The 27,061-nt window shown below is 41.8% G+C and overlaps 1 protein-coding gene across 1 annotated transcript in view; it reads right to left on the bottom strand.

Moving 5' to 3' along the window:
• Positions 1 to 27,061, bottom strand: part of RNF113A (ring finger protein 113A) — a 379,605-nt gene that overhangs the window by 46,005 nt on the left and 306,539 nt on the right. Inside the window, exon 8 of the mRNA XM_044055201.1 lies at positions 13,276 to 13,369. Coding sequence (XP_043911136.1) covers positions 13,276 to 13,369 — 94 coding nt within the window. The remainder of the gene's footprint in view (positions 1 to 13,275; positions 13,370 to 27,061) is intronic.

Here is a 27,061-nt window from a genome sequence, read left to right as displayed (position 1 = left end):
TTGAGACCTAGTCATGGAGACCAGGCCAATTTAGGGCATTGAGCTTAAGCTGCCAGTAGAGTTCATATTTGTATGGTTTCCCCCTCTGTCATTTATGTGACTACGTTAAATGACAGAAAACTTGAAGGTATGATCTGGGTATTCTGCAACATGTCTGACCAGGGCATGTGTGTCTTTTTTGGTCTTCAAATCATGTGTGCGCTCATATCTCTCTCGTAATCTTATCTCAGTCTTTCCAATATAGAACCCAGGACAAATGGTATGGTGGGTACAACACACAACCCTGGGAGAGTTGCAGCTAAATTTATTTCTAGGTTTAAGCAATGTATTGTTGACAACAAAACTACTACCTTCAAGTATAAATCTACAATAAGGGCAACGACCACATTTCTTCATGCCTGCGTTCGTGTTTCGTGGGGAGTAAGTACTTTCAAAAATGTTCTTCAGGTTCTAGCCTTTTTTAAAAACAAAACTAGGGGTAAGACCCACTTGGTCTCGTGAGAATGCACTAGTTTTCTCTCAATGTCTTTTATGAAAAAAACTGTCCAAACTAAATACTGTAATGAAAAAATTCTTGATTCTTTCTGCATTGTTGGTGTTAATAGTAATAGTACCAGTAAGGTTGATAGGTAATGAGCCTAAAATTGGGAGAAAATATTTTTGTTTGCATTTATTTATAACTTTGAGCATCAGATCGTTGACAAAGTTAAAAGGATAGCCACGTTTAAGAAACATGTCTGAGCGGGCAACATTCATCCCAGAAGCAGTCATAGTCAGTGATCATGCAGACAGCTCGAACAAAGTAGCCTTTTATGACAGCTTTTTTTTTTTTTGTGTGTATGGGTTGGACACTGGTAAAATGAAGAAAACTGTTGGAATAAGTTTCTTTTTCAAAAATTTTTGAAGTAAAATATTTCTGTATGGTATCTTTCGTACGCTAAATGTTGAGGTAGGCGATGTGGCGGTTATGTGTTTGATATGTGAATTTCAAAAAAAAGAAGTGGTATCGTTGAAGTAGTCAATAAGTGAGGGAATCTTATGACCATCGTCGTCAATGTTTGCATCCAGAATCTCAGTCTGTACACTGAATTGAATAGCTGCATGACTAAGTGCTAGCAAGTGCTCCTTTTCAGGCCCTTGAGCAAGGCTTTCTGATTTGCCTCTTTTCTTCTGATCAAAATCTACCTCTGGTAACAACTTGTGTGCAAGTCTGTGGAATATTGACCTTTTTAGTATCCATTTGTGATGAGCCACAGATGTACTCTGTGTCGGCCTGGTTTGTTTCCCGACACTGACAGGTACTGTGCCTGGAGGTACATTCCCCATCCTATCTGCAATGCTTAGACCTGCATGTATACACCACATCAGCAGAATGCCTGGTGTCCACTTTTCTTTAAGGACCATTAGGGCTTTCTCCAGTGCCATCTATTCTTTCAAACCATAGCAGGGCTAGCCATGAGGTAGTTTGAACACTGGCCCTAGATGAGGTTTGAACATTGGCCCTAGATGATGATCACTGATGATACGACACCCTGACCCTATGTGCAAAAATAGGAAAAAAAGGTGTTTATGGATGGATCACTTCTTCTGAATTGTTGTGTTTCTTCATCAATGTACTGTCTCACCTGTTTGCATCTTCATTTCTGCTGAGAAGGCAGCCCTGGGTTCAGGTAGCAGGCTTTAACCACCACAGCAGCTCCATCTTGATACCGGAAAGAAGAGAGACTTTGAACTATAAGGACTGTGCTGCTAGCACCACACTTTTTTTTTTTTTTTTTTTTTAATTACAACTTAATTACAACTTGATTTCTCTCTCATGCAGCCTGTGCAAGGGTATCATATAAGGAAGGAGGAAGCCATGCATCCTACAGTCCTGAGAGGTTCTCTGGTTGGTATGGTCTCCTGCTGCCGGATGATCTTGAAATACTGGGTAAGGAACTGTATCTTTTCTCGAGGTAGGAAGGGTTATTTGGTCCCTGGAGTCTAACGCTGCCTCAGGAAAATTACCATGGTGGAAGGCTGGAAGTTGGATTTTTTTTCCAGTTGAGGGTAAATCTTACATTTGACAGGCAACTGATGGTCAGTTTTTAGGGATGTACCTAGCTCTTCCACAGTGTATACCAGAATGCCAGAAATAGGCAATCATCCAGATAAGGCTATTTGTGGGCCCTCTGTCTTGCAAAATGTTAATATCAGACATTTGTCAAAAGTTCTGGGAGCAACAGACAAGCCAATGGACAAAAAACAACAGCGGTACCAAGCATCTCCCCACCTTGAAACAAAGGTATTGTTTGCGTCTCTTTGCTACAGGGATATGAAGATGGGTATCCTTCAAGTCTTGAGTGAACATGACTGGCTGGGGGACAATCAAGGGTAGGAGCTTCTTTAAGGTGCCAGTGGGAACCTGTTTAACTTTGAGAAGTCAAAGATAAGTCTCCAGGATCCTTCCTTTCTTGGGGCCAGAAATAACATGTCGTACATGTACCTATATCCTCAGGAGAGGGCAGTTCTTTGGATCCCCATTTTACCAGATCCTGAATGTGAGTTGCCCTTCTAGAACTGTTTGGATACCTGAAAAGCTTGGGTCACTGCTGCTCCCCGTTGGCTCCTTGCAGCTGAGACCACCCAGGCCAGGATTTAGGATTGGCTTGCCACTTTGGCATATTTATCTTTTCTGGTCTTTCTACTCTTGGATCTGGTTTCACACACAGGATAGGGCCATGCTTAGTAGTAGTTTCAATTGAATCTAAGTTGGTGGACCTGAAGAAAGTCGGTCTTCTCCTTCAGTTTCTTGAAGATATGTTCGGGTTTGGGGTCCAAAGGGGGTATTCCTTGTCCAAGGAAGCATTAAGAATTTTTGTTTTACATCGTCTAAACCAGACATGCTTACTCTTGATGATTCAAAAGCAGCTGCTCTGTTTGATGCTTCCAAAGCATCAAAGCCACATTTGACAGTGTGTCTGGAACCTAGGAACTGGTATTGCAATATTTTGGACAGTCATGTCTTCCATCCCCGTTTTTGTTTAATTTGGTGTTTAACCATATGAAACTGGCAATTTACAGACAGTGTAGCCAAAGTGTAAACCTTTCACTACATTAAATCAAGGGTTTTACCCACCTTATCAATAGGTGAGGGATTCTTGAAAGTGCAGTCCTTGTCTCCCTTGGACCCTGTGAAGACTAACTCAGTATCAGTCCCAGGATTCCTATGCAAGTACTTGTAAGAGACCAGGATTCAGCAGAATGTGACAGGTTTTCTGGGGCAGGGTGCTGGTCATCTATACAGCCCGAGTCATAGTCCCGTGCCCCAAGGTTTGCTGGGAGTCGAACTGTATGACTGTCCTGGATCACATCTATTACTTCCACGACTGAAGGAATAGAAAGGGCCTGTGCGCTCAGCCAGGCTAAGAAATTGTCAGACCTTTTCTTGGATGAAGAGTAATCCTGAGTCTTCCAACCACATGTTTCTCTCACCTTGTGTAGAATCTTTCCATAGGAAAGGTCCTCAGGTGGTGAGGCTGAGGCATGAATACCTTTTGACACTTAGTTAACATACGACGTTTTGGTCAACATATGCCAGCTGAAGAGGGTCAAAGTTGGTTTGGAAGTCATCTGACGCACTTTTCTGTCAAATAAGTCAAGCTCAGCAGGTGACTTGCCAGAAATCATTTCCATTGTTACAGCAGATTTATGTTTTGTTTTTTTTTTTGGCATAAGGATCCATATACATATCTTGAGCCTATGGTTCTGATTTATTCTCTACATTTTGGAGAATCGGACAAAACTGTAATTACTGTCTGCTCCAACTCTGAGATGAAAGAACCTGGGTAGGAAAAGCTTCAGTTGTCGTAGTGTACTTATCAAAACTTAAAAGTATTTTTCCCCATCACAAAATATTTTAACTTACCCCTAAGGGTATGAGGAGTAAAGGACTGAAATACATCAAGACATACTGTGCTCCTTACCACACAATAGAGATACTCAAAATATTTGTCTAGAGGTTTAATTTTATTTCCATGCTTACATTTTTAATTCCACCCTCCATATTATGTAACCACAAGAAAAAAACAATAGCATAGTATAGCTTCAATATATACAGTGAGGAAAAATGTCAAACACATTAAGAGCAACAAAATACTTCAGGTGAGAAACTGCTTGTAAAGAGTCAGTGTAAAACAAAATGCACATGAAAAACTACTGCCAAGTACAACTTAGAGCAACAACAACACTCACCCATGAGTTGAGGACTACAGTAAAAAGGTCCTTTTTAAACACTGCAGTATTAGTGTATTCAGAGACATGCTAGCCTCAATGAGGAAAGACTACATCAATAAGCTAATTTACACATCACTGAATTACTGTTTACTGCAAGTGCAGACAGCCTCCCCTCGTTCACTCTCCCTCACAAAATACAACATACAAATTTAAACACACACACACACACACACACACACACACACACACCTACCTGTCCTTGTGTGGTCAGAACATCCCCATTGTCCTTTTCCTGCCCAAGTAAATCATAGATTATAGTTGCTCATTAACGCTCCACATTATTTTGCACTTCATATCCATCAGTAAATGCATAGTAGTGAAAAAGCTGTTATACTAGTGACTTTCTAAGTTTGTAGAAGAAATACTTAAAACTCTGTCCATTAATTTTGGCCTTGATGTCCTGCTCTGAGCGGTTGAGAGGTAATGCTTAATACTCCCTTTTCCTTATGTCCAAGATTCTCATTATATGTTAAAAAACACTTCTGCACTAAATTATCTGTTAGTGTAGTAGGTTAATACTGAGATTTCTAATGGTAATGGTGCAAGGTTCCAATCCCCGCCTTCTTTTGTAGTTGACTTTTTTTTTTTTAAAGTCTTACTGTTTTTATACATCACAACCCTGGTGTCTTGTGGTGGTACACTTGACTAATATCCTCTATAGGTCAGTACAGGGTTGGAATCCCCGTTAGTGCCTTTAAGGTACATCACTGATGGTGTCTAGTGGTTCCCCTCATGGTGTTTGTTTTTTAAATTAAATGCCTTTAAGGCATGCTATACAGAATTGCTGTTAAGGCATGAGATGCAAGAGTTCTCCCTGTTGTCTAGAAGCTGCCCCAACTCATGTTATGTACAAGTGCCATTAAGGCATGATGCTAAAGGTTATTCCTGGTGGCTAGTGATCCCCTTGTACCATGTCTTTAGAGTCAACTCTGGTGGCTAGTGGTGTGTGGATGTATGACACCACCCCAACCCATCCACCCACATTTCAGTACACACGAGTGCACACCCCTGCTACAACCTCCCAGGCAGCCCCCCCCCCTACACAAATTCACACACTAACACAACCCGACCACTAAAGTCACCAGCACTTATCTGTACTGCAATGGGTGAATGAACATGGCATTTTGGCCGTGTTCAATAGCAGAGGTGGCCAAGAGCAGTTATGCTACGTTACACAACATAAATGCCTCATTGCAGGAAATTCCAGGGGAGAGCAAACAACTAATTAGAAGATGCATTTTCCTAGGAATGCCTCAATTAGCATACAGCATGGCCACAGAAACAGTCCACTGCAGTGTGGCATGTCTTCATGCAAAAGCCCTGTGGTAAGTCTCTCTGAATTCTAAAAAAAGTTATCTTGAGGTGTACACCTTGTGAATCTGGGTGCAAGAGTGTTAAAAAAGAGAGAGGAAAGAAACACTTCAATGGCTGAAGGAGGAGTACATTAAAAAATTTAAAGGCTCATGTTTCATCATAAAGGAATTAATTCAATCTTAAGTCAGTGCTGGAGCTCTAATGTACAGATAATAAAAGGGGAAACAACTTACAGCTGAAGAAAAAATTACCACAAATTATTGCTATTTTTTTTTAAGCTAGCATTGTTTTCTCTGACGTGACTGCTTTTAAGTATAGCAAAAACAAAGCTGTCAAAGCACAACTTCTCCTAAATCAGCAACAGTAAACTTGGGCATTACCCCACAGTGTGAAAAAGTTAACACTAATGTTATTTGCACACTACATTACAGCAATACGTATGACTAACACTAGCCTTCTTGTTAACCATCCACTGATTAAATTAAACACAATCTGTTAACATTAATACTTTTTAATAATACATTTTAAAAAATACTTATCCCTTCCTCGTGTACTGCTTGTACTGTATCAGAGTTACAAAACAAAACAATAAAATCAGTTTTAATGAAGAGCCTGCTTAAATGCATACAAACTCTCCCAAGTAGCTAAAGTTTTCTGGTCTGGCACATGATCACTGTTATAGTCAACTTAAATACGCTACGTATGCAAGTCAATCACAGTTTAGCTCACAGCTGTATGTTATTACTCAAAGAGAATAATGTTTGCTGGTGTCTGGTGAACTCTGAGCAGAACGACTATCTGACCAGCGCCATAAAAGTACAGTTTTGTACCTACCATAAATGTAGATGTTAGAGTGCTCATACAGCTGCAGTCATAACAGATGGGTTATCCTGCCATCAGGCGGGTCCTCGGTCGGCCGAATTCTAAAGTCTAGGTCCGGCGTCGGTTGTCGTCGCTTCCTCCCTGACGTCAGTGCGACAGGGGTATAAAAGAGGCAGCCAACGCCATTTTCTTCAGTTTTTCTTGCCCCAGATGTCAGGTGCCCCCAGAAGGAAGGCAAACATAATGTTATGCAAAAATGCAATGTTGATAAATCAAAAACAGTAGTTGCACGCAAATACACCATAAAAGAGTACCCCAAAAGGTTATATGAAAAGGGTTTGTCATAAGGCCTGTCCTAAGAGGGGTTGGAGGGTGGGAAAACTGGACCACAGCTGTATGAGCACTCGAACATTTACATTTATGGTAGGTACAAAACTGTACTATGTTCATCGTGCATACAGCTGCAGTCATAACAGATGGGTAGAATCCCAAAGCTAAGTAAGGGTGTTAGGCACTAAGTGGAACTAGGAGGGGCTAGGATGCCCTGCAGGACTGCTGTGGCAAAGCCCGCTCTAGATTTAGAGTATAGTGGGAGGTGATAGTGCTTGGAGAAAATGTGCATTGAACTCCAGGTGGCTGCTTCCAAAATATCCTTGGTAGGGACCCCCCTGAGGAAGGCTGCAGAGGTAGCTGTGGCTCTGGTGGAGTGGGATCTGATGCATGCAGGCACAGTTTTTCCATGAAATGAGTAACAAAAGCGTATGCAGTGGGCTATCCATTTTGAAATTGTCTGTTTGGAAATAGCCTTTCCTTGAGCACCTGCAGCATAGGACACAAAGAGTTGCTCAGATTTCCTGAATGGCTTTGTCCTGTCCAAATAATAACAAAGTTGTCTGTGAATGTCCAAGGAATGTAGTAGTCTTTCCCCTTTGTTTTGTGGATTAGGATAAAAGGTAGGTAAGTGGATAGTCTGATTCAAAGCTACACTGGATACTACCTTTGGCATAAAGGTAGGGTTGGTTCGTAAGGAAACTCTGTCCTGATGGAAAATGATGAATGGTTGCACAGCCATGAGGGCCTGTAGCTCCAAAACCCTGCGAGCTGAGGTGATAGCCAGAAGAAAGGCTGTTTTCCATGACAAGTACTGTAACTCTGATGAAGAAGCTGGCTCGAAGGGAGGAAGGGTCAGCTTTTCCAATACGAAGTTGAGGTCCCAAGCAGGGACTGGTAGTTTCCTTGGGGGTTTTATATTCTTTGCCCCTCTGAGGAACTGCCTTAATAGAGGATGAGAGAATAAAGGAGGATATGTGTTGTATTGTGCAGAAATGGCTGAAGCGTGGATCTTGATAGAGGAGAAGGAAAGTCCATTGTTTAACATCTCAGCTAGGTACTGTAAAATTTGAGGTATATTTATTACACAAGGATTCTGTCCCTTCTTTTGATTCCAGGCACAAAATCGTTTCCATTTGGCGGAGTAGGCCTTTCTAGTAGAAGGTCTTCTGGCCTCCAAGATGACATCCTGCACCTCCTTGGAGAGGACAAACTGTTGGGAAATCAAGGAATTCTCATTGCAGCTAGATTTAGAGTTTTGAGATGGCTGTGAAGAGTTTTGTAGTTGTGCTGGGACAACAGAAGAGGGACTAGAGGTAGGATCCATGGTGGGGAATGTGTCAGGCTCTTCAGGAGCGGATACCAGTGTTGCCTTGGCCAGTCTGGAGCAATGAGAATCATTTTCGGCCTCTCTGCTCTGGCTTTTAATACAACTTTGGGCAGCAGAGGAAGAGGAGGGAAGGCATAGACTGTCAATGTTGCCCAATTGAAGGAAAGTGCGTCCACTTTCCAGGCCTGTGGATGACAGGTCCTTGAACAAAATTTTTTCAACTGGCAATTTCTGTGGGTAGCAAAGATATCTATGTCTGGCTGTCCCCATGCCCAAGTTATCTTTGTGAAAATTTGAGGATGCAACTTCCATTCGTGTGGATCTGTCATATTTCTGCTTAGGTTGTCTGCCAGTGTGTTTTCCTTCCCCTGCAGGAATTGTGCCTGTAGTTGAATTTTCAATTCCAGTGCTGTGTTCCATAGGGTCATGGCTTGCCTGCACAGGGGGTATGAATGAGTTCCCCCCTGTTTGTTTATGTACCACATCACTGTGGTGTTGTCTGTCCTTATCAATAGCTGGCCTGGATGCAGTAAGTCTTTGAAGGTCATAACAGCCTTTTGCACGGCTAGCATTTCCTTTTGGTTGATGTGAAGGAGCTTCTCTTTTCGTGCCCATTTTCCCTGAATGCACTGATCTGTCATGTGTGCTCCCCAGGCATAGTCTGAGGCATCTGTTGTGATGATTTGAGTTGCTTGAGGTACACAGAAAGGAAGACCTGTGTTTCTTTGGCAAGCTTAAGCCCACCACATAAATTTCTTTTGAAGGCATGGAATGAGTGGTATAATTGCTTCCAAGCTGTGGCTGTGTTGAGACCATAAGTTTTTTAGGTACCATTGAAGTTTCCTCATATGCAGCTTTGCACATGGGATAAGTAGGATGCAAGATGCCATGAATCCCAGAGCCTGCAGGACTTTCCTTGCAGTTAGCCTGGTGTAAGCTGCTATTTTTGTGAAGTATTGAGACAGTTGCCCTTGCTTGTCTGGCGTGAGGTAGGCTATCTGGGTGGTTGTATCCAAGTTGGCACCCAGAAAAATTATTTGTTGAGAGGGTATTAGTTTTATTACAAACGCCAGGTGCTGCAGTAGTATGTCCTTGCTGTCCGCTTGGATCAGGCAGTCGTCCAGATATGGGTAGATTTGTATCCCTTGTAGTCTGCAGAAGGCGATTACTGATGCCAGGCATTTCGTAAACACTCTGGGCGCAGTAGATAAGCCAAAGGGCAATGCAGAGAATTGGTAATGGGTTGAACCTGCAAGAAATCTGAAGTATCTTCTGCAATCTTGTCTGATAGGGACATGCAGGTATGCCTCCTTGAGGTCCAATGTTACCAGCCAAGACTCCTTGCCCAGCATGGGAAGAAGCTGCTGTAATGTGAGCATCTTGAATTTTGGCACCTGTAGATATGTGTTTAGGATGGATAGGTCTAAGATAGGTCTCCAATCTTTGTCTTTCCTTGGTACCAGGAATAGACTGGAATAAAACCCTTGACCTTGTTCTTTTGCAGGTACCTCTTGAATTGCTTTCATGTCCATGAGAGCTGAAATTTGTTTTTGTGCCTCTGGCCTTTGATTTTGTGGCAAGTTTGGCATGCCTCTCGTTTTTGGAAGGGTGTGAAAGTGGAACCTGTAGCCTCTGTCTATAATGTCCAGAATCCATTTGTCTTTTGTAACAATATGCCAATTTTTTGAGAATAATGTCAGTTTTCCTCCCAAAGGTGCTGCCATTAAAGCTTTGCTTGGCAGGTGTAGGGGGAAGTCATTGTGTCTGTTTTCTAAAAGACTATGATCTACCTTCTCCACCTCTTGGGGTTGGTGCTTGCCACTGTCTGGCTTTGAAAGATCCTTGAGGTTGCCCTCTACCCCTTGGACGCCTGTATCTGCCCCTTTGAGGTCTGTCCGTGGCTGGAAAGGACCAATTTTTTGAAGGCCAGTTTCTGCTGAAACGTGGTGGCTGTACCTGCAGGAAATCTTTCACTGTTTGCATTGATTTCACTTTTTCCTCCATTTTCTTTAGCACCTCCTCTGCTTTAACATCAAACAATACATCTTTTTGAAGAGGTGTATCTAATAATTTAGCTTTGACATGATCTGGTAAGGTTTGCTCTTTGAGCCAAGCATGCCTACGTATAACAGACCCCGTAACAGCAGCTCTACATGAGGCCTCTAAAGCATCAAAACCACACTGCAAGGTATGTTTACCTACTTGCTCTGCACCATGCAACAAATCCTGCAACTCGTTTAAATCTGGTTGTTCTGGTTGTGTCATTTTGCTTTTCAGCTGAGATATCAAAAACTGTTGATACTTTAACATATGGAACTGACAGTTTAATGCCCTCATGGTTAAAGTGGCCGAGGTGTACACCTTTTTCCCCACCTTTCTAAAGATCTGGAATCTCTCTCTGAAGGTAATGGGTTTTAGCAGTAGAGGCCTTAATTCCCTTGGGACCCTGTGAAATAGTTTCTGGGTCAGCAGTATGGCTTTTATATAGGAACTGGTGAGAATCAGGAACCCGGTAATACCTGTCTGGTTTAACAGGAGCTGGAGGCAAAGAATCAGGATTAAGGCTGGCTTCTGTGTACACATCATCCAATATATCTAAAACAGGAGGGATAGCCAGAGGCCTATGCTGGGGGAGCAGAAGAAACTCCCTGAGCCTTTTCTTGGAATCTGAGTAATCTTGGCCTTCCCAGTGAAAGTATTCCCTCAATGTATGCAGGGTTTCCCCAAAAGAGAAGTCCTCAGGGGGGGAGACCGAGGGAATAGACTCCTCTGCATCAGAGTCTTCGAATGGAGAATAGGCACAATCCTGGTCCTCAGATAGTTCTGAGGTAATAGAAGCTTGATCTGAGGGAGCGTAGTCTTCCTCTAATCTGGGCCTTTTGTCAGAGGGGGGTTGAGAACTCCTGATAAGAGTAATCAAATCCTCAGCCATTTTAAGCATCTGTTTTTTAGGCATGGTGTCTTGAGAGGGTGTCTGAGGAACCTGTTTTTTGGTTTTCATGGCTGTTTTAGATTTAGTGAAGGCTTTAATAGAGAAGGAGGAAGGCCTGAAGACCCCTTGAGAAATGGCAGGCCTGTCTAAATTCTGAGTTTCCCCGTCAGGAGTGGCGTCGGTATCTGTAGTAGGAATGGGGGCCGAGGAGCCTGCAACCTCGGGTACTGAAGACACCGGTAATGCACTGTCATCGGTACTCAGGGGCTGCGTAGGCGCCTCGCTGAGTACCGGAGAACCGGTAGTCGGCCTTAGCGTGGTATCAGTAGGTGGTGCGGACCTCGTATGCCGGTCCTTATCTTTGCGTTTTTTGCTCAAAACTGGAGTCGGAGTATCCAATGACATAATATAATTAAATTTTTTGCCAAAAAAGTGAAGGGCGAACTCCACCCGACGCTTAATAGTGCGTTTGTTGAATCTGGCACAAAAACGGCAGGCCGAGACGTCATGGTCTGGGCCTAAGCAAGGTATACAGTAAGAGTGGAAATCCTTATGCGGTATTTGCTTCCCACATGAAATGCAATTATTAACTTTGTCTGACATCGGTCTGAGGCAAGAAAAGTTTCCCCAACGGGGTACTTAGCTTTCAAGAAGACTTCGGCTGAAATACTTTCGTAAATCTCAGGAGCTGGCCGACCGGCACTTGCGAACTGCTTCTGCTTCGGGCACCGCGCGGCAAGAAAGACTGAAAAAAATGGCGTCGGCTGCCTCTTTTATACCCCTGTCGCACTGACGTCAGGGAGGAAGCGACGACAACCGACGCCGGACCTAGACTTTGGAATTCGGCCGACCGAGGACCCGCCTGACGGCAGGATAACCCATCTGTTATGACTGCAGCTGTATGCACGATGAACATCGACACAGTCAATGAACTACTTACTACTACTGCATTTTACTTCAGTGTTAAACTGTTCTGTGGTACTGTGTGCACCCAGTCTTTCTAGCACAACTGCTGCGTGGTATTATAACCTGTGGTAATTTCACTGCATATTTGTTTCAAATCATGTTTGCCTGTTCTAGAAAAATATAAAAACTAATGTTATTTTTATATTTTCTCAAAATGTTTAAAAAAAGGCATTGTGCCACTATTCTAACCGATCTACACCAGAAGAATTTATGCTTCTCTTCAAAGATGGTAGAAAGGTTAACAGACTCAGTCAGACCCAATGGTTATGCACGATAAAGGTGACAAGCCAAGTTATCCCAGCATCTTGTCTAAATAATGCATGCTTCTGATGTGGAAGGAGCAGAACACAGGGGAAACATCATTGTGACACACATCCTCATATTACTAAAATTACCAAGGTGCATGCTTATTTAACAGTTACAGAATTTAATAAAATGTTCTATAACTGTTAGTAAATGATCACCCAGTGTGTAGGTAGTGAAGGCTTCAGAAGTTTTAAATCCTGACAAATGCTTGCCAGCAGACATCAACTTAATTCCAAGGGAAAATGATAGAAACATTTCTGCAGAGCAGGTTAAGTTCCTAAACAGCAGTGACCTGACAGACAGGTGACAATACAATTTTATCCAAAAAAACAGATCTTTCTGATTTAATCCAATATTTTCTTTGGCTAGGTCATTAGTATAAAATGAAAAAGAACATAGTAGGTGTAGTGTACCTGGATTTCAGCAAGGTCCGTTCCTTGGATCAGAATTCTGGTCCCCAGAATTTCAGTGGAAACCTTAGTGGGATGGTCGTGAACTCAAGCAAAGTTGTCACCTGCCACTGTACATGATGGTACTAAAGCTAAACCTGGACATACAGTTACAGAGGTTATGCACATAAAAGGACATCAAACTGGTGAACATCATGCAGAAGGTTAGCGAGATCATAAGGGAATGAAAGGGACTGGATTATGATGGCTGTAGACACTGAGCATGTGCACTTTGAGGGAAAGAAGGGACAGTGAAATAATGTGAATCATTAGGAGTCAGTTGGGGGACAGCTGAGAAAGCATGACACAGTACTTAAAAAAAAAAAAATGCAGTGGGGCCCGAGTTGACTTGGAGAAGGGGCAAGACAGCTGAAGTAATGAAGTCATGAGGAAAAACTTAAAACATCTTCGGTCAGCTACTTCATATGGTCACAGTGGGAGATATCTAAGGTGGATCCAAGTAAACAGCAAAGAAACCATCCTCTTTCAAAAATACATTTCATTTCTTTCAAAATGTTGTTGGAAGACATGCAAGGTTAAACTGTACCTACTTTGTCACAACAGGGTTTTTGAAAATCTTTCGACATATGAAACACTTAAATGGGAGATCATCTTCATCGCTGCTAACTTCATAGTTTTCATCATCTGTATGATATGAAACAAACAAATGGCTATGAGTTTAAAAAGGTCACCATGAAAATCTGTTGCATTCATTAAAGAAAATGGCATATCAACATTTAAAAATGTACCAGCCACGAAACAGTCACAAACGCAAAACCATTACTGTTAAAAGTTTTGAACGAATGCCATGTAAGCTCTGCTTTAGACAAGTGTCATTTTTATTTTCCTACCACTATGTTGTTAACAAAAATTATGCCATTTACAATAAAGGATGAGCATGAAAGGCCAAGCAACACATGCATTATTACAGAAGTAAACAGCACCACTGCACCTACAGTAAATCTATAAATACAATTTATTCATTTTCTAAAAACATGCACACAAACAGCTGCAGTAAAATAATGGGCTAGTGAAAATGCAGAAAGGCTGGAACTAATAAAAGAGGAGGATTACTTAACTTTCCAAACACCACCAAGACATCCCACAACCCAGATGCTGCTATTAGGGAAAGCATTGCTAATAAAGTGTCTGGAAGCCATTTTATGGATGCACAAGAGACACTGCTACAATACTTTCAACCCAAAGGAAGACGTACAGTTTGACAATTAATTTGGAAATGCTACACAGAATAATCTTGAAGCCACACACCTGCATTACATTAGTTTAAAGAGCTTTGCAATGAACAGCCGACTTTAGACACCAATTTAACATAAAAGTACACATTTCTCAAAATTTTATGCATGGAGAAGGCAGATGAAAGGCATGGTTGGATCTAGATGTTTATTAAAAATGCAATTGACTATGCAAACTATCTAGGTTGCAAGCAAGGAAGACAGAAAGCAAATTAAAAAAATAACAATTCAGTATAATGTATGGAAGTACAAGGCTGTATTTGAAAAACTATCCAAATGAAGCAAACAATTCAAGAACAAGATCTAAAGAATATATTTCACAATGTAACATGTTGGTCTACAAATACTGTGGAAGCTCATTACCAGAAAAGCACCTCTATCTAACCAATGATAAAATTTGCACTTTGTGTAGAAGATTAATCATTTTATCAAAATGTGAAGAATCTCAAACAGAAAATCAAAAATATGTAATACACAGAGGACTTCTATTAATGCAATGAGTGAGTGAATGTTGTTTCTTTCGGCTTTTCCCGGTTAGAGGTCGCCACAGCGGAACTCTGGCCTGCTAAAGATTGGCAGTAGAATTTTTTATGGTGCCGAGGAGCCAGCCCGACGCCCAACCTTCAACAAAGGCATGCCCATTTACGCATGTCTTTCAAACACCACTCGACCACGGGGAGGATATTCAGACTCGACACACAAGGCGCTCCAGCCGAGAATCAAACGGGAGAACCTCTTGCTGTGAGGTGACAATGCTACCGCTGCACCACCACGGCTTGCTCAATGAGGGTGTGAATGAGTAGCTAAAAAATGTTTCTCAGACTGATTTTACAACAATGGAATACAAAAAAAAAAAAGTTATGTTCTTACCATAACGTTCCATCTGAGTAGTAGACTTCATTCTTCTGCACATATAGGTATACGGATCCGATTCGGAACGGAACTCTTGACCAGAAAGCTGCAGAAGTGACCATTGCACTAGTGGAATGAGCCTTCAATACACCAGGAGGAGATAAACCTTTGTCCTTATAAACCTGTGCAATACAAAGAGTTATCCACCTTGCTAAGGACACTTTCGAAACTGCTTTGCCCAAAAATGGTTTAGAAAAGGATACAAACAATTGATCCGACTTCCAGAAGAGTTTAGTCCTATGGAGGTAAAAACAAAGCTGTCTATGGACATCCAATAAATGAAGATTACTTTCACCTCTATTTTGGAAATTTGGGAAGAAGACTGGCAAATTTATAGACTCATTAATATTGGCTGCTGAGGACACCTTAGGAAGAAAGGAAGGGTTCGTACGCAGCGAAACCCTATCCTTGTGGAAAACCAAATAGGGGGCAAGGAGGATAAAGCCTGCAACTCTGAAACTCTCTTGGCTCAAGTGATGGCGAACAAGAAGGCTGTCTTCCATGACAAAAACTTCATCGGAACTGAACCAGCTGGCTCGAAAGGGGGAGAGGTCAAAGCCTGAAGGACTAAAGTTAGATCCCAGGGGGGCACTGTTTCTTTAACTGGTGGTCACAATAAAAAAGTGCCCTTCAGGAAAGCTTTACAAAATTTGGCAGAAGCCAGAGCAACCTTAATTTTCACCCACATGAAAATTAGAGATGGCAGCCAGCTGAACCTTGATGGTGGAAAAACTAGCGCCGGATTGAAAAAGATCGGCCAGAAAATCCAGTATGACCGGAACGGGGGCTGTAAACTGGTTCAGATTGCGCTGAGAGGCCCAAATGCAAAAAAGTCTCCACTTGCTATTGCAGAGTTTCCTAGTGGAGGCTTTAAGAGAAGCTACCAGAATATTCTTAACAGGGGACGAAAGTCCGGGAGTCCTGATGATCATGGGAATTGGAGCAGCCACGCTGTCAGCTTGAGACTGTCCAGGTTGGGCAGGGGCAAGCCCGATGGGTGAGAAATCAGATCCGGGCATGGATCTAGAGTCCATGCAGGAACCAACAGGTGAGACCATAGGAAGGGAAACCACACGTGAAGCGGCCAGAAGGGAGCTATGAGAATGACTTTGCACTGCAGCCGGCAAGCTCCCTGAAGGAAGGATTGCCCTGCTGAGACTGTCTGCTAGAATGTTGGAGCGTCCTGGAATATGCATTGCTATGAGATACCGGCTGGTGGATATGGCCCATTTCCAAACCCTCATGGCCTCACGACAACGGGGGTAGGATGGGGTCCCTCTCTGTTTATAAACCAGACTACAGACATGTTGTCTGATTGAATGGCTACTGTCCCCAGAGGTAGGACAGCGTGGAAGGCTCTCAATGCTAAAAGCACTGCCCTCATCTCCAGGACACTGATGGGTAGCTTGGTCTCTGGAGGGGTCCAAATGCCTTGGACCGTTCTTCCCAGGAAGTGCCCCCCCACCCGAGCTGGGAAGCATCCATGGTCACCATCGCTTGAGCCGGAGGGGCTAGAAAGTTGCGCCCCACGAAAATGTCTGCCAATTGAAGCCACCACTGTAGTGACGTTCTGCATGTCCGACTGATTCGGATGTGGAAATCCATCGGAAGGTCTAGCCAGGACCATTGAACTGCCAGATTCCACTGAAGGACCCTCATGTGAAGACGTGCAAGAAGGAGGATAGAGATTGTGGCTGCCATCGAACCCAGGGCCCTGAGAACATCGGCTGCTTTGACTACCGAGTGATCCAAGATTGCTGATACATGGAATCTGAGATTTTCTATCCTTTCCGGGGTGAGAAAAATCTTTGACTGAATCAAATCCAACCTTGCCCCGATGAAGTCTACGATCTGAACCGGAGCCAGGTGTGACTTGTTGACATTGATCGTGATGCCTAACTTGTGAGCCAGACAGAGGAAGTAGTGTAGGGCCTGACACAAGAGAAATTTGGTGGATGCAGCGAAGAGCCAGTTGTCTAGGTATCTAGGTAGGGGAATACCTGAATGCCCTGAAGTCTCAGGTGAGCCGCTACGACCACCATAATCTTAGTGAACACCCTGGGGGCTGTGGCGAGACCAAAGGGTAAAGCTCTGAATTGAAAGTGACTGGCCCCTAGCCGGAAGCGTAGAAACCTCCTGCAGCTCCTGTGGACCTTGATGTGATAGTAAGCATCCTGGAGGTCTAACGAGCACATCCAGTCGCATTCTCAGAAACGGTAGAATGGACTTTAGACTGACCATCCGGAATTTTTGTTTCTCTACTGACAGGTTGAGGATAGACAGGTCCAGAATGGGCCGGAGGTCCCAGTCTTCTTTGGCACTAAAAAGAACCTGGAGTAGATGCCTGATCCAGATTGATCTAGGGGGACCGGCTCGATGGCTCGTTTTTGTAGCAGCTTCAAAATCTCTAAAGCTGCAGCCTCCCTGTGAGCAGGTGGAACATCCAGAAGGCGTGCTGGAGTAATGGGACATGAAATGAAGGGGATAGAATATCCTCTGGATATGATGTTTAACACCCAGCGGTCCAATGGACTCCCATGCCGCTGGATGTAAGGAAAATCTTCCCCCGACTGCCTCCAGAGTAGAGCAGCCAGGCAACCCCTCAGGGTTGCTGTGCGGGTTTGTCGGAAAAGGGTTCCCTAGACCCGAAGTTTCTGGGACCCCCTCTGCCTCTGGGATGGCGTTGGTCTTGTCCCCCTCTGCCTCTGGGTGACGAATACTCCTGAGTGCCACGAAAGGACTGTGATTTCCGGAACCCCATCTTCTTTTGCCCCTTTTAGTTCCTGGAATAGGACCTCTGGGGGTTAGAGAAGTGGATTCCGACGGCTGACAAAGTCTTTCCGTCCTTCTCACTCTGGGTTAGTGTGTCACGTACAGTCTTCCCAAATAGGGATGATCCATCGAAAGGTGCATTGATGAAAGACGCCTTAAAGGGGTCCGCAAATTGACACAATCTGATCCAGGCATGACACCTCAAGGCAACGCCTGTACCAGCAGCCCTAGCGGCTCCCTCCATAGCATGAGAGAGGAGACGCATAGAGGTATTAGTCACTGATTTCAGTGTAGTCATCTTTGCAGTGAAAGACTGCTTCTGCTGTGACAGACTCCAGGGCGACTCAGTTAATTCCAGTCTTGCTGCAGTCGGATAACATGTGGCAAGTAATTCAGCGCACAAATAGAAAATGTCGCTGACGAGTACATGCGCTTCCCAAAATGATCCATCGACCTAGACTCTTTGTCTGGTGGATGAACCGAGGAACTCTCCTGTGCCAGTTCCTTTTTTGTGGCAGCTGCAACCACCAAAGTGTCTACCGGGGCTCCTTTAGACCATGCTTGCCTGTTTGACGGCGGGGAAAAAATTTTGTCTGGCCTTTTGGGTTTAGGCTCTACGGTGTCAGGATCCTTCCATGCCCTAATGGTGATGAGGTCCACCAAAGGGTCCACTGGAGGGGAGATCCAGGAAGTAGATGGGCCCACGCCAAAGGCCTCCAGGAATACGGACTCATCCGCAGAGGGTTTGGGGGCTGACCTACCTCCTCTTTTGTGGAGGATCTCCATAATGTCTCCGAAGGAGACATCCTCGGTAGGTGATCTGGTGATCTGGGGGAACCCTCTCCTTCATCCAAGTCCATATCAGTGGTAATGGACTCAGGGGAGTCCAAGTGCCTCCTCTTACACTTGCGCTTATGAGGTTCCTCTCCAGTGGGACACTCTGGAGAGGATTCGTAAGCCTCCAGGGGTTCCCTGAGGGGAACAACCTGGGGTTGCGTTGGCATGGGCTGTCCCTGCAACAGAGTAATGGGAGCAGAATCCAAAATCAGAGGGGTCTGGGTAGGATCCGAGTAGGTGAGCTATGGTCTCAACCCCTGGGAGAGAACCCTTTCCACTGCTCCAAATGCCGATGGAGAGCACACCTCTGTTGAACGTAAGGATGAGGCTCTCCCCGGCACCGAAGCAGGGATCGGAGCCGATGGGGTAGTTCTGGCACAGAGGATGGTATCTGGAAGAGCGAGATCTCGACCCTTGGGTCCGACTCCCCGACCACGGCTCCGAGAGCCCCCTGGATCAGAGATTGGATCCGAGGAACTCAAGGTAATGGCTGGCGTCGAGGACACAAGAACCATCGGCGCCGACCCAACAGCTCCAAAAGGTCTGGGACCCGAGAACCCCAAAGCATCGGGTCGGATCGGGGAAGGAGCAATAGGAAGGAGCAATAGGGTGGAACATAGCTGAAGAAGGAGGACACTCTCCAATGGGAGGGGGCCCTGGTAAGACCCCCATCTGAATCTGGTTCTGAATGAACCTCCTCATTAGCCTGTCCATATCAAGGTCGGAGACGCTCCAAGTAGACCTGGAAGAAGCGACCGACTCGGGTCTGGGCCGGATCTGAGGGGAGTGCCTCGGCTCCGAAGACTCCGTCAGCTACGGCGAGAAACGGGGAGAGCAGAGCCGAGGAGAACGAGACCTGGGTACCTTTGAAGAGGGGCGGGAGAAAGACTCCCTGTCCGGTGATCTTTTCCTGGGCCCGTCCCTCTCTTTGTGGCGCTTCTTCTCCCTTCTGTCCCTACCTCTCTGGGACGACTCCGACGAAGCAGGCCTGTCGGGAGGTTGAGTCCCAGCCTGCAGAGTGTCACTGGCTGGGGAGGAGACAGAGGCAGACTCCAGGGCAGAAGCTGGCAGCAGACCCTTAGCCACAAGCTTAGCCCGACGATCCTTCAACGCTCTGGGGTTAAAGCCTGAACAAATGTCGCAGGATGCAGACAGATGGGTGACCCCTAAACATAGAACACACAGAGTGTGGCCATCGGCTGGTGAGAGCTTATGACCACACTCTGCGCACTTCATAAATAGAACCTTAGGCTGTTCAGCCATAGTAGAAACAATACAAGCCCTAACGGCCCACTCACACACACACACTTAACAGGGATTGGGCCTAGGCAGGAAACCAGTATCACAAAACAAAACACTTAAATTTTTTTTTTTTTTTTTACAACTAACAAGACGACCAATGCGAAGGGAGGAAAAAGGGAAAGGTACTCACACAACTATCTCCAAAAAGACCAAAAAATCTTATCACCTTGCTTAGAGCTCAGAGACCACGATACTGACTCTTAAGAGCGGCAAACGAGATCTGGGGCTAGATAGGAGGAAGTGATGTAATATAGGTTAGGGAGTAGCTTTGAGCTCGGAGCTGATGCTTGAAAGGTTTTGCCTGCTCGGATCGAATCAGATCCATATACCTATATGTGCAGAATGAAGTCAACTACTTCAGATCTGACAGATAGCTCAATTCAATTAAGAAAATGGTTCTGGAATACTTCTGTGAGTGCCAGAAATGATTCCAGATGAAAAGCATAGAAAATGCTATATAATGTGAGAAAAGAGGAATAGGGGAAGAAAGCAACATGGCTAAACCAGACATGAAAATCAAGCTGAACAGATAATGGAAAGAATGGTGGGCTCCTTATTAGAAGGAAAAAAACTAACTAGTTGTACACCATGATCCTTAAGATAAGTGGACCATTAACAGAATATCTAGCAGTGAATAAGAAAATTATTGGGATTGAAGAAGTTCTGATAAAGAATTCACATGAAGTAATGCATATCCATTCTGCTGGAAAAAAACTGGAAAAACAATGAAACAACAGCTGAACGTGATGTCACACGTGAATAATTAATGCAAAAGATAACAAAATTGAAGATCATTCCTAGAGAGGAAATGTAACATTTATGTTAGTAAAATACAAAAAACGAATCACTGCAGCTGAGGAGTCTCAAGTTAAACTGTTGAATATATGATATAATATACAAAATACAAACTTCAGACTCTCCACGTTGACAAAGTAAAATATAAAAGGTTTATTCGATACTGTGGTAAGCACTTTCGCGTATCTCCTGATATACTTCCTCAGACCATAAAAAACATAATAAATTTCAAAGCTTATATAGTAAAAAAGAAACTCATCATTCAATAGATCAATCAATTCATTATGCAATTAAGTAATTAATTGTATACACATTTAAAAGCACAGTAATCTTAGAAACAAGCTTTAAGCTACCGTTGGTTAGAATATAACAAAACAAAATACAGAAGAATAAAACGTATATACTGATTAATTCTTCTCTCATGTTTGGAACTCATTAATAAAGCTTATATTTCATTATTTAGAACATAATTTACATAGTTTTCCATTTTTCATATGCAAAGTTCTGATAGAACAAGGCTTAACATAAAAACCGAAATAAAAATTATAATGATTAATACAGATCCATAATCATATGTTTCTAAATCAGAATTTAAAACTACAAAGAGGAGTTCTTCTTCAGCTAATGCAAAGAATAAGGATGTGTAAATATGTAAGCATAGTTAATATACTTATGGAGCCTAATAATGTGCAATAACAGTGCAAGAATTTTATAAAAATATATAAATGTATGTAATCACGTTAAAAACCTAAGTTTAAATAAGTATTAACTGCATATATGAAAATGTGTGTAGGAAAGTATATGATTATGTACAAAATTAATTTATAATCTTGTAGACCTAAAAACTAACAGATCATATTAGACAAAGAACATAACTAACATTATATAATTCTAACTATGCATTATGGATGCTCATTATCAAAATATTAAAATACACATGTTCATAAATTGTACTGTTTGAAGATGTTATAAGACTAAAACAGACAAATATTGCTAGATTGTAACACATGAAATAAATTAACCATAGGACACCTATCTACGTGTATTCAAGAAAGGCCTTATAGTAACATAATTATTTAAACCCGGGGAATAATGACCTTTTAATCTAAGGATCCATTTCAACTCCTTTAGTTCTAATAAATTTATGTAGTCACCTCCTCTGGCATTACATTCCACTAACTGTAAAACTCTAAACACAAAAGAATGTGTTGGATGAACTAAAATGTGTTTTGCAAGGGCATTTAATTCATTTTTATTATTAATGTCATATTGGTGATTGTAAATTCTGTTTTTTAATTTCCTTTTAGTAAGCCCTATGTAAAAGGCTGAACACTGTTCACAGGTAGCTAGGTATATTAAGCCAGAGGAATCACACGTGGCTCTAAATCTTGGTTTAAATACAAATGGCAACTCTGGATGTTCAAATTCATGTTCCTTGGTGATGTATTTACAGTAATTACAATGTTTGCAGGGATATGTACCAAAGGAATACCTTTGTCCTATCAAGTCTTTCTTACTTGAACCTGTTCTATCACATAAAAAACTTTTCAAGTTTTTGTTATTTCTATATATTATATGTGGATTTTTGCCTACCACCCTTGGTGTATACTCATCTGTTAATAACACTTTCCAATTATTATTCAGTATTCTCTTAATATTTTGACTGTCATTAGTATATGTTGTTATAAATGCTGCCCTTTCCTTCTTGCTGTTAACTTCCTTTTTATAAAAGTAGGGTAAGGGGCTGTTATGCTTAACTTCTGTATTTAATGTTCTATCTTCTTTCAAAACTTGGTTTTTAACCATTGTTACTAAATCATATCCATAACCTCTATCTAAAAACATCTTTACCATAATGTCTGCCTCCTTTGATAAATCTTGTTTATCTATACAAATTTTACTCAACCTAATAAACTGTCTCTTTACAATGCCCTTAAAGATATGACGTGGGTGCATACTATCATATTTTAAAATTGTGTTTTTCCAACATTTTTTCTTATATAGTGTGGATGTCAGTTTACCTTCTCTAATGTCTAAACTGACATCCAAAAAATGCACTAAGTCATATGATGCTTCAACTGTGAATTTAAGAAAGTTGGTTGTAGTTTCCAAGTATTCTTTAAACAAAAGGAATTCACCAATTGAGCCATCCCATACAATTAAAATGTCGTCTACAAAACGTTTATAGACTAAGATCTTGGCAAAGGAAGGGTGCTGAAAAACATATTCTTTTTCCCATTGATGCATTACCAGATTATCATATGTGTTTGCACAAGGGGTGCCCATAGCCACACCAGACTGTTGTAAGTATAGGCACCCCTTGAATGCAAACACATTATTGCCAAGTACCAAGTCAAGGAGATGGCAGATCAAAATTGCCTTGTTCCTATCTATAGTTGGAACAAATTGTAACATTTCCCTCACTGCTTGTATTCCTTCCTCATTTGGAATTGAGGTAAAAAGACTTTGCACATCCATGGTAATTAACAAATGTTGGTCTCTTACAAACTTAAAATCAAGTGAATTCAGATGTTCTAATAGTTGGTACGTGTCTTTAAGAGCACTTGGAATAGCATCAACTAAAGGTCTCAATGTGTTTTCTAAATATATCGAAATATTTTCCGTAACCCATTTTGCACTAGATACTATTGGTCGCATGGGTGGTGGTATGACTCCTTTATGCATTTTGGGTAAACCTTTTATGCTGGGGACTACTGGTGTATCATTCAAGAAAAATTCATATAAACTTTTTGATATTTGATAACACATGAGTAAATCATATAAGTCATCTTTAATAGATTTAATTATTAAATCCAGCTTTTCTTGATCAATTAATAAATAAGTAGTAGCATCATTCAACATTTCTAACATCAAAGTATCATATTCCACAGTGTCGAACAATGCTATAACCCCCCCCTTATCCACTGGTCTGAATGTTAAAGTAAAATCATTGGAAAGGTTATGTAGAGAGGACTTGATTTCACTGGGCATGTTGAAAAAAGAACATTTCTTTTTCTTACTATAAAAGTAATTATAAAGATCAAGTTCACATATTTTCACAAAGGAATCAACGTGATATGGCATTGGCGGTGTAAAGGAGCTTTTCTTTTTATGAATAAATAGACCTGTTTCATTTTCTTTCACTTGCTTAGAAACTTTTGAAAAATAAAGTTTCAAGGCTATAGAGTGACCAAACATGCGCAGATCTACCATAATGTCTGAAAGTACGCTTCCTTGCGAGGGAACGAAAGACAATCCTCTATTCAGTAAATCTTTATCGTATGTAGTGAGGACGTACCTGGACATATTGAAGAAGAGTGGTTCTATGGTTTCTGCCTCCTTCGTTGGTACGTGCCTGACTCCCCTGAGTACTTCCTTTTTCTGGTGTCCCAGCTGGCCAGTCTCTCTCGTGGAAAAGAAGATTTCCTGATGGGAAGGGGTAAAAAAGCAGAGTTCTCCTGTGAATAATGTTTACGTATAGCTCCAGGATTCTTCTGTGGTGGTTGAACAGCTCGATTAGGTTCTTGATTGGGTAACGGGGTTGAAGTAAAAGTGGTGGTAGTGGTAGTCACCGGTAACTCTGGAGGCGTGGTGAATGCTTCAAGTGAGGCGTTATCTTGAAGAACTGACGAGGAATCCGAAATAATTGGACCAATAGCTGCCGGCGCTGTCAAAGTATGGTCCAATGGTGCTTGATTTTGAACCTGGTTCTCTCTTCGCTGGTAGGAATCAGGTCTCCTAGGCCACACAAAGACCCCTCCGGTGGAAAAATCTTTGAAGTCAAGCTGAAGTTTTTTCAGTTTGATTTGCTGAAGTCTTGTGGCATAAGCATTCACTTGACTGTACACAATATCTAGCTTTTTTAGGCAAAAATCTTCTGATTTAGAAACATATGATTATGGATCTGTATTAATCATTATAATTTTTATTTCAGTTTTTATGTTAAGCCTTGTTCTATCAGAACTTTGCATATGAAAAATGGAAAACTATGTAAATTATGTTCTAAATAATGAAATATAAGCTTTATTAATGAGTTCCAAACATGAGAGAAGAATTAATCAGTATATACGTTTTATTATTCTGTATTTTGTTTTGTTATATTCTAACCAATGGTAGCTTAAAGCTTGTTTCTAAGATTACTGTGCTTTTAAATGTGTATACAATTAATTACTTAATTGCATAATGAATTGATTGATCTATTGAATGATGAGTTTCTTTTTTACTATATAAGCTTTGAAATTTATTATGTTTTTTATGGTCTGAGGAAGCGTATCAGGAGATACGCGAAAGCGCTTACCACAGTATCGAATAAAGCTTTTATATTTTACTTTGTCAATGGGGAGAATCTGAAGTTTGTATTTTGTATATTATATCATATATTCAACAGTTTAACTTGAGACTCCTCAGCTGCAGTGATTCGTTTTTTGTATTTTGCTGCTGTTCTTGCTCTGCATATTAGGATCACTACAGCACACGTTATGGCTAATTCAGATGTGGAGTTGGACTACAACCCAGAACCGAGGAACCTTTCTAATGAAGAACAATGGACTGCTATAACCACTTGTAAGTTCAATCCTTTATTGGCTCTGGACCTGAATGTACCAGCTCCGTTTTCTACGGAAGTGACAATTGATAATTTAGAAAATTTCAATACTAAAGTCAAATCATTAGAGAATGACTTGTATAAACTTCAAAGAATGATATGGCAACGCAAACATATGGAGGCGTGCCTGCACTACAAACTCATACCGCGAGGTATGCGTATTTTGTGCATGCCTTCTTACGGAGATAGTCACCCTATACTCCTCAAAAAATGGCAGGAAATAAACATAGAAGCCAGCCATAAATATATACAATTATTGATTGACTATTTCAGTCCGTTCGAGAAAGAACTGTTGTTACAAGTCACTACCCTCAATAAAGAACTACGAGACAATTTCACAGAAGATTTTTGCCTAAAAAAGCTAGATATTGTGTACAGTCAAGTGAATGCTTATGCCACAAGACTTCAGCAAATCAAACTGAAAAAACTTCAGCGTGACTTCAAAGATTTTTCCACCGGAGGGGTCTTTGTGTGGCCTAGGAGACCTGATTCCTACCAGCGAAGAGAGAACCAGGTTCAAAATCAAGCGCCATTGGGCCATACTTTGACAGCGCCAGCAGCTATTGGTCCAATTATTTCGGATTCCTCGTCAGTTCTTCAAGATAACGCCTCACTTGAAGCATTCACCACGCCTCCAGAGTTACCGGTGACTACCACTACCACCACTTTTACTTCAACCCCGTTACCCAATAAAGAAGCTAATCGAGCTGTTCAACCACCACAGAAGAATCCTGGAGCTATACGTAAACATTATTCACAGGAGAACTCTGCTTTTTTACCCCTTCCCATCAGGAAATATTCTTTTCCATGAGAGAGACTGGCCAGCTGGGACACCAGAAAAAGGAAGTACTCAGGGGAGTCAGGCACGTACCAACGAAGGAGGCAGAAACCATAGAACCACTCTTCTTCAATATGTCCAGGTACGTCCTCACTACATACGATAAAGATTTACTGAATAGAAGATTGTCTTTCGTTCCCTCGCAAGGAAGCGTACTTTCAGACATTATGATAGATCTGCGCATGTTTGGTCGCTCAATAGCCTTGAAACTTTATTTTTCAAAAGTTTCTAAGCAAGTGAAAGAAAATGAAACAGGTCTATTTATTCATAAAAAGAAAAGCTCCTTTACACTGCCAATGCCATATCACGTTGATTCCTTTGTGAAAATGTGTGAACTTGATCTTTATAATTACTTTTATAGTAAGAAAAAGAAATGTTCTTTTTTCAACATGCCCAGTGAAATCAAGTCCTCTCTTCATAACCTTTCCAATGATTTTACTTTAATATTCAGACCAGTGGATAAGGGGGGGTATAGCATTGTTCGACACTGTGGAATATGATACTTTGATGTTAGAAATGTTGAATGATGCTACTAATTTATTAATTGATCAACAAAAGCTGGATGTAATAATTAAATCTATTAAAGATGACTTATATGATTTACTCATGTGTTATCAAATATCAAAAAGTTTATATGAATTTTTCTTGAATGATACACCAGTAGTCCCCAGCATAAAAGGTTTACCCAAAATGCATAAAGGAGTCATACCACCACCCATGCGACCAATAGTATCTAGTGCAAAATGGGTTACGGAAAATATTTCGATATATTTAGAAAACACATTGAGACCTTTAGTTGATGCTATTCCAAGTGTTCTTAAAGACACGTACCAACTATTAGAACATCTGAATTCACTTGATTTTAAGTTTGTAAGAGACCAACATTTGTTAATTACCATGGATGTGCAAAGTCTTTTTACCTCAATTCCAAATGAGGAAGGAATACAAGCAGTGAGGGAAATGTTACAATTTGTTCCAACTATAGATAGGAACAAGGCAATTTTGATCTGCCATCTCCTTGACTT

Source organism: Protopterus annectens, chromosome 13.part0 (assembly GCF_019279795.1).
Source record: "Protopterus annectens isolate FY-2018-M chromosome 13.part0, PAN1.0, whole genome shotgun sequence".
NCBI lineage: Eukaryota > Metazoa > Chordata > Ceratodontiformes > Protopteridae > Protopterus > Protopterus annectens.
The sequence above is the reverse complement of the archived record's forward strand: the minus strand, read 5'-3'. Positions and strand labels throughout refer to the sequence as shown.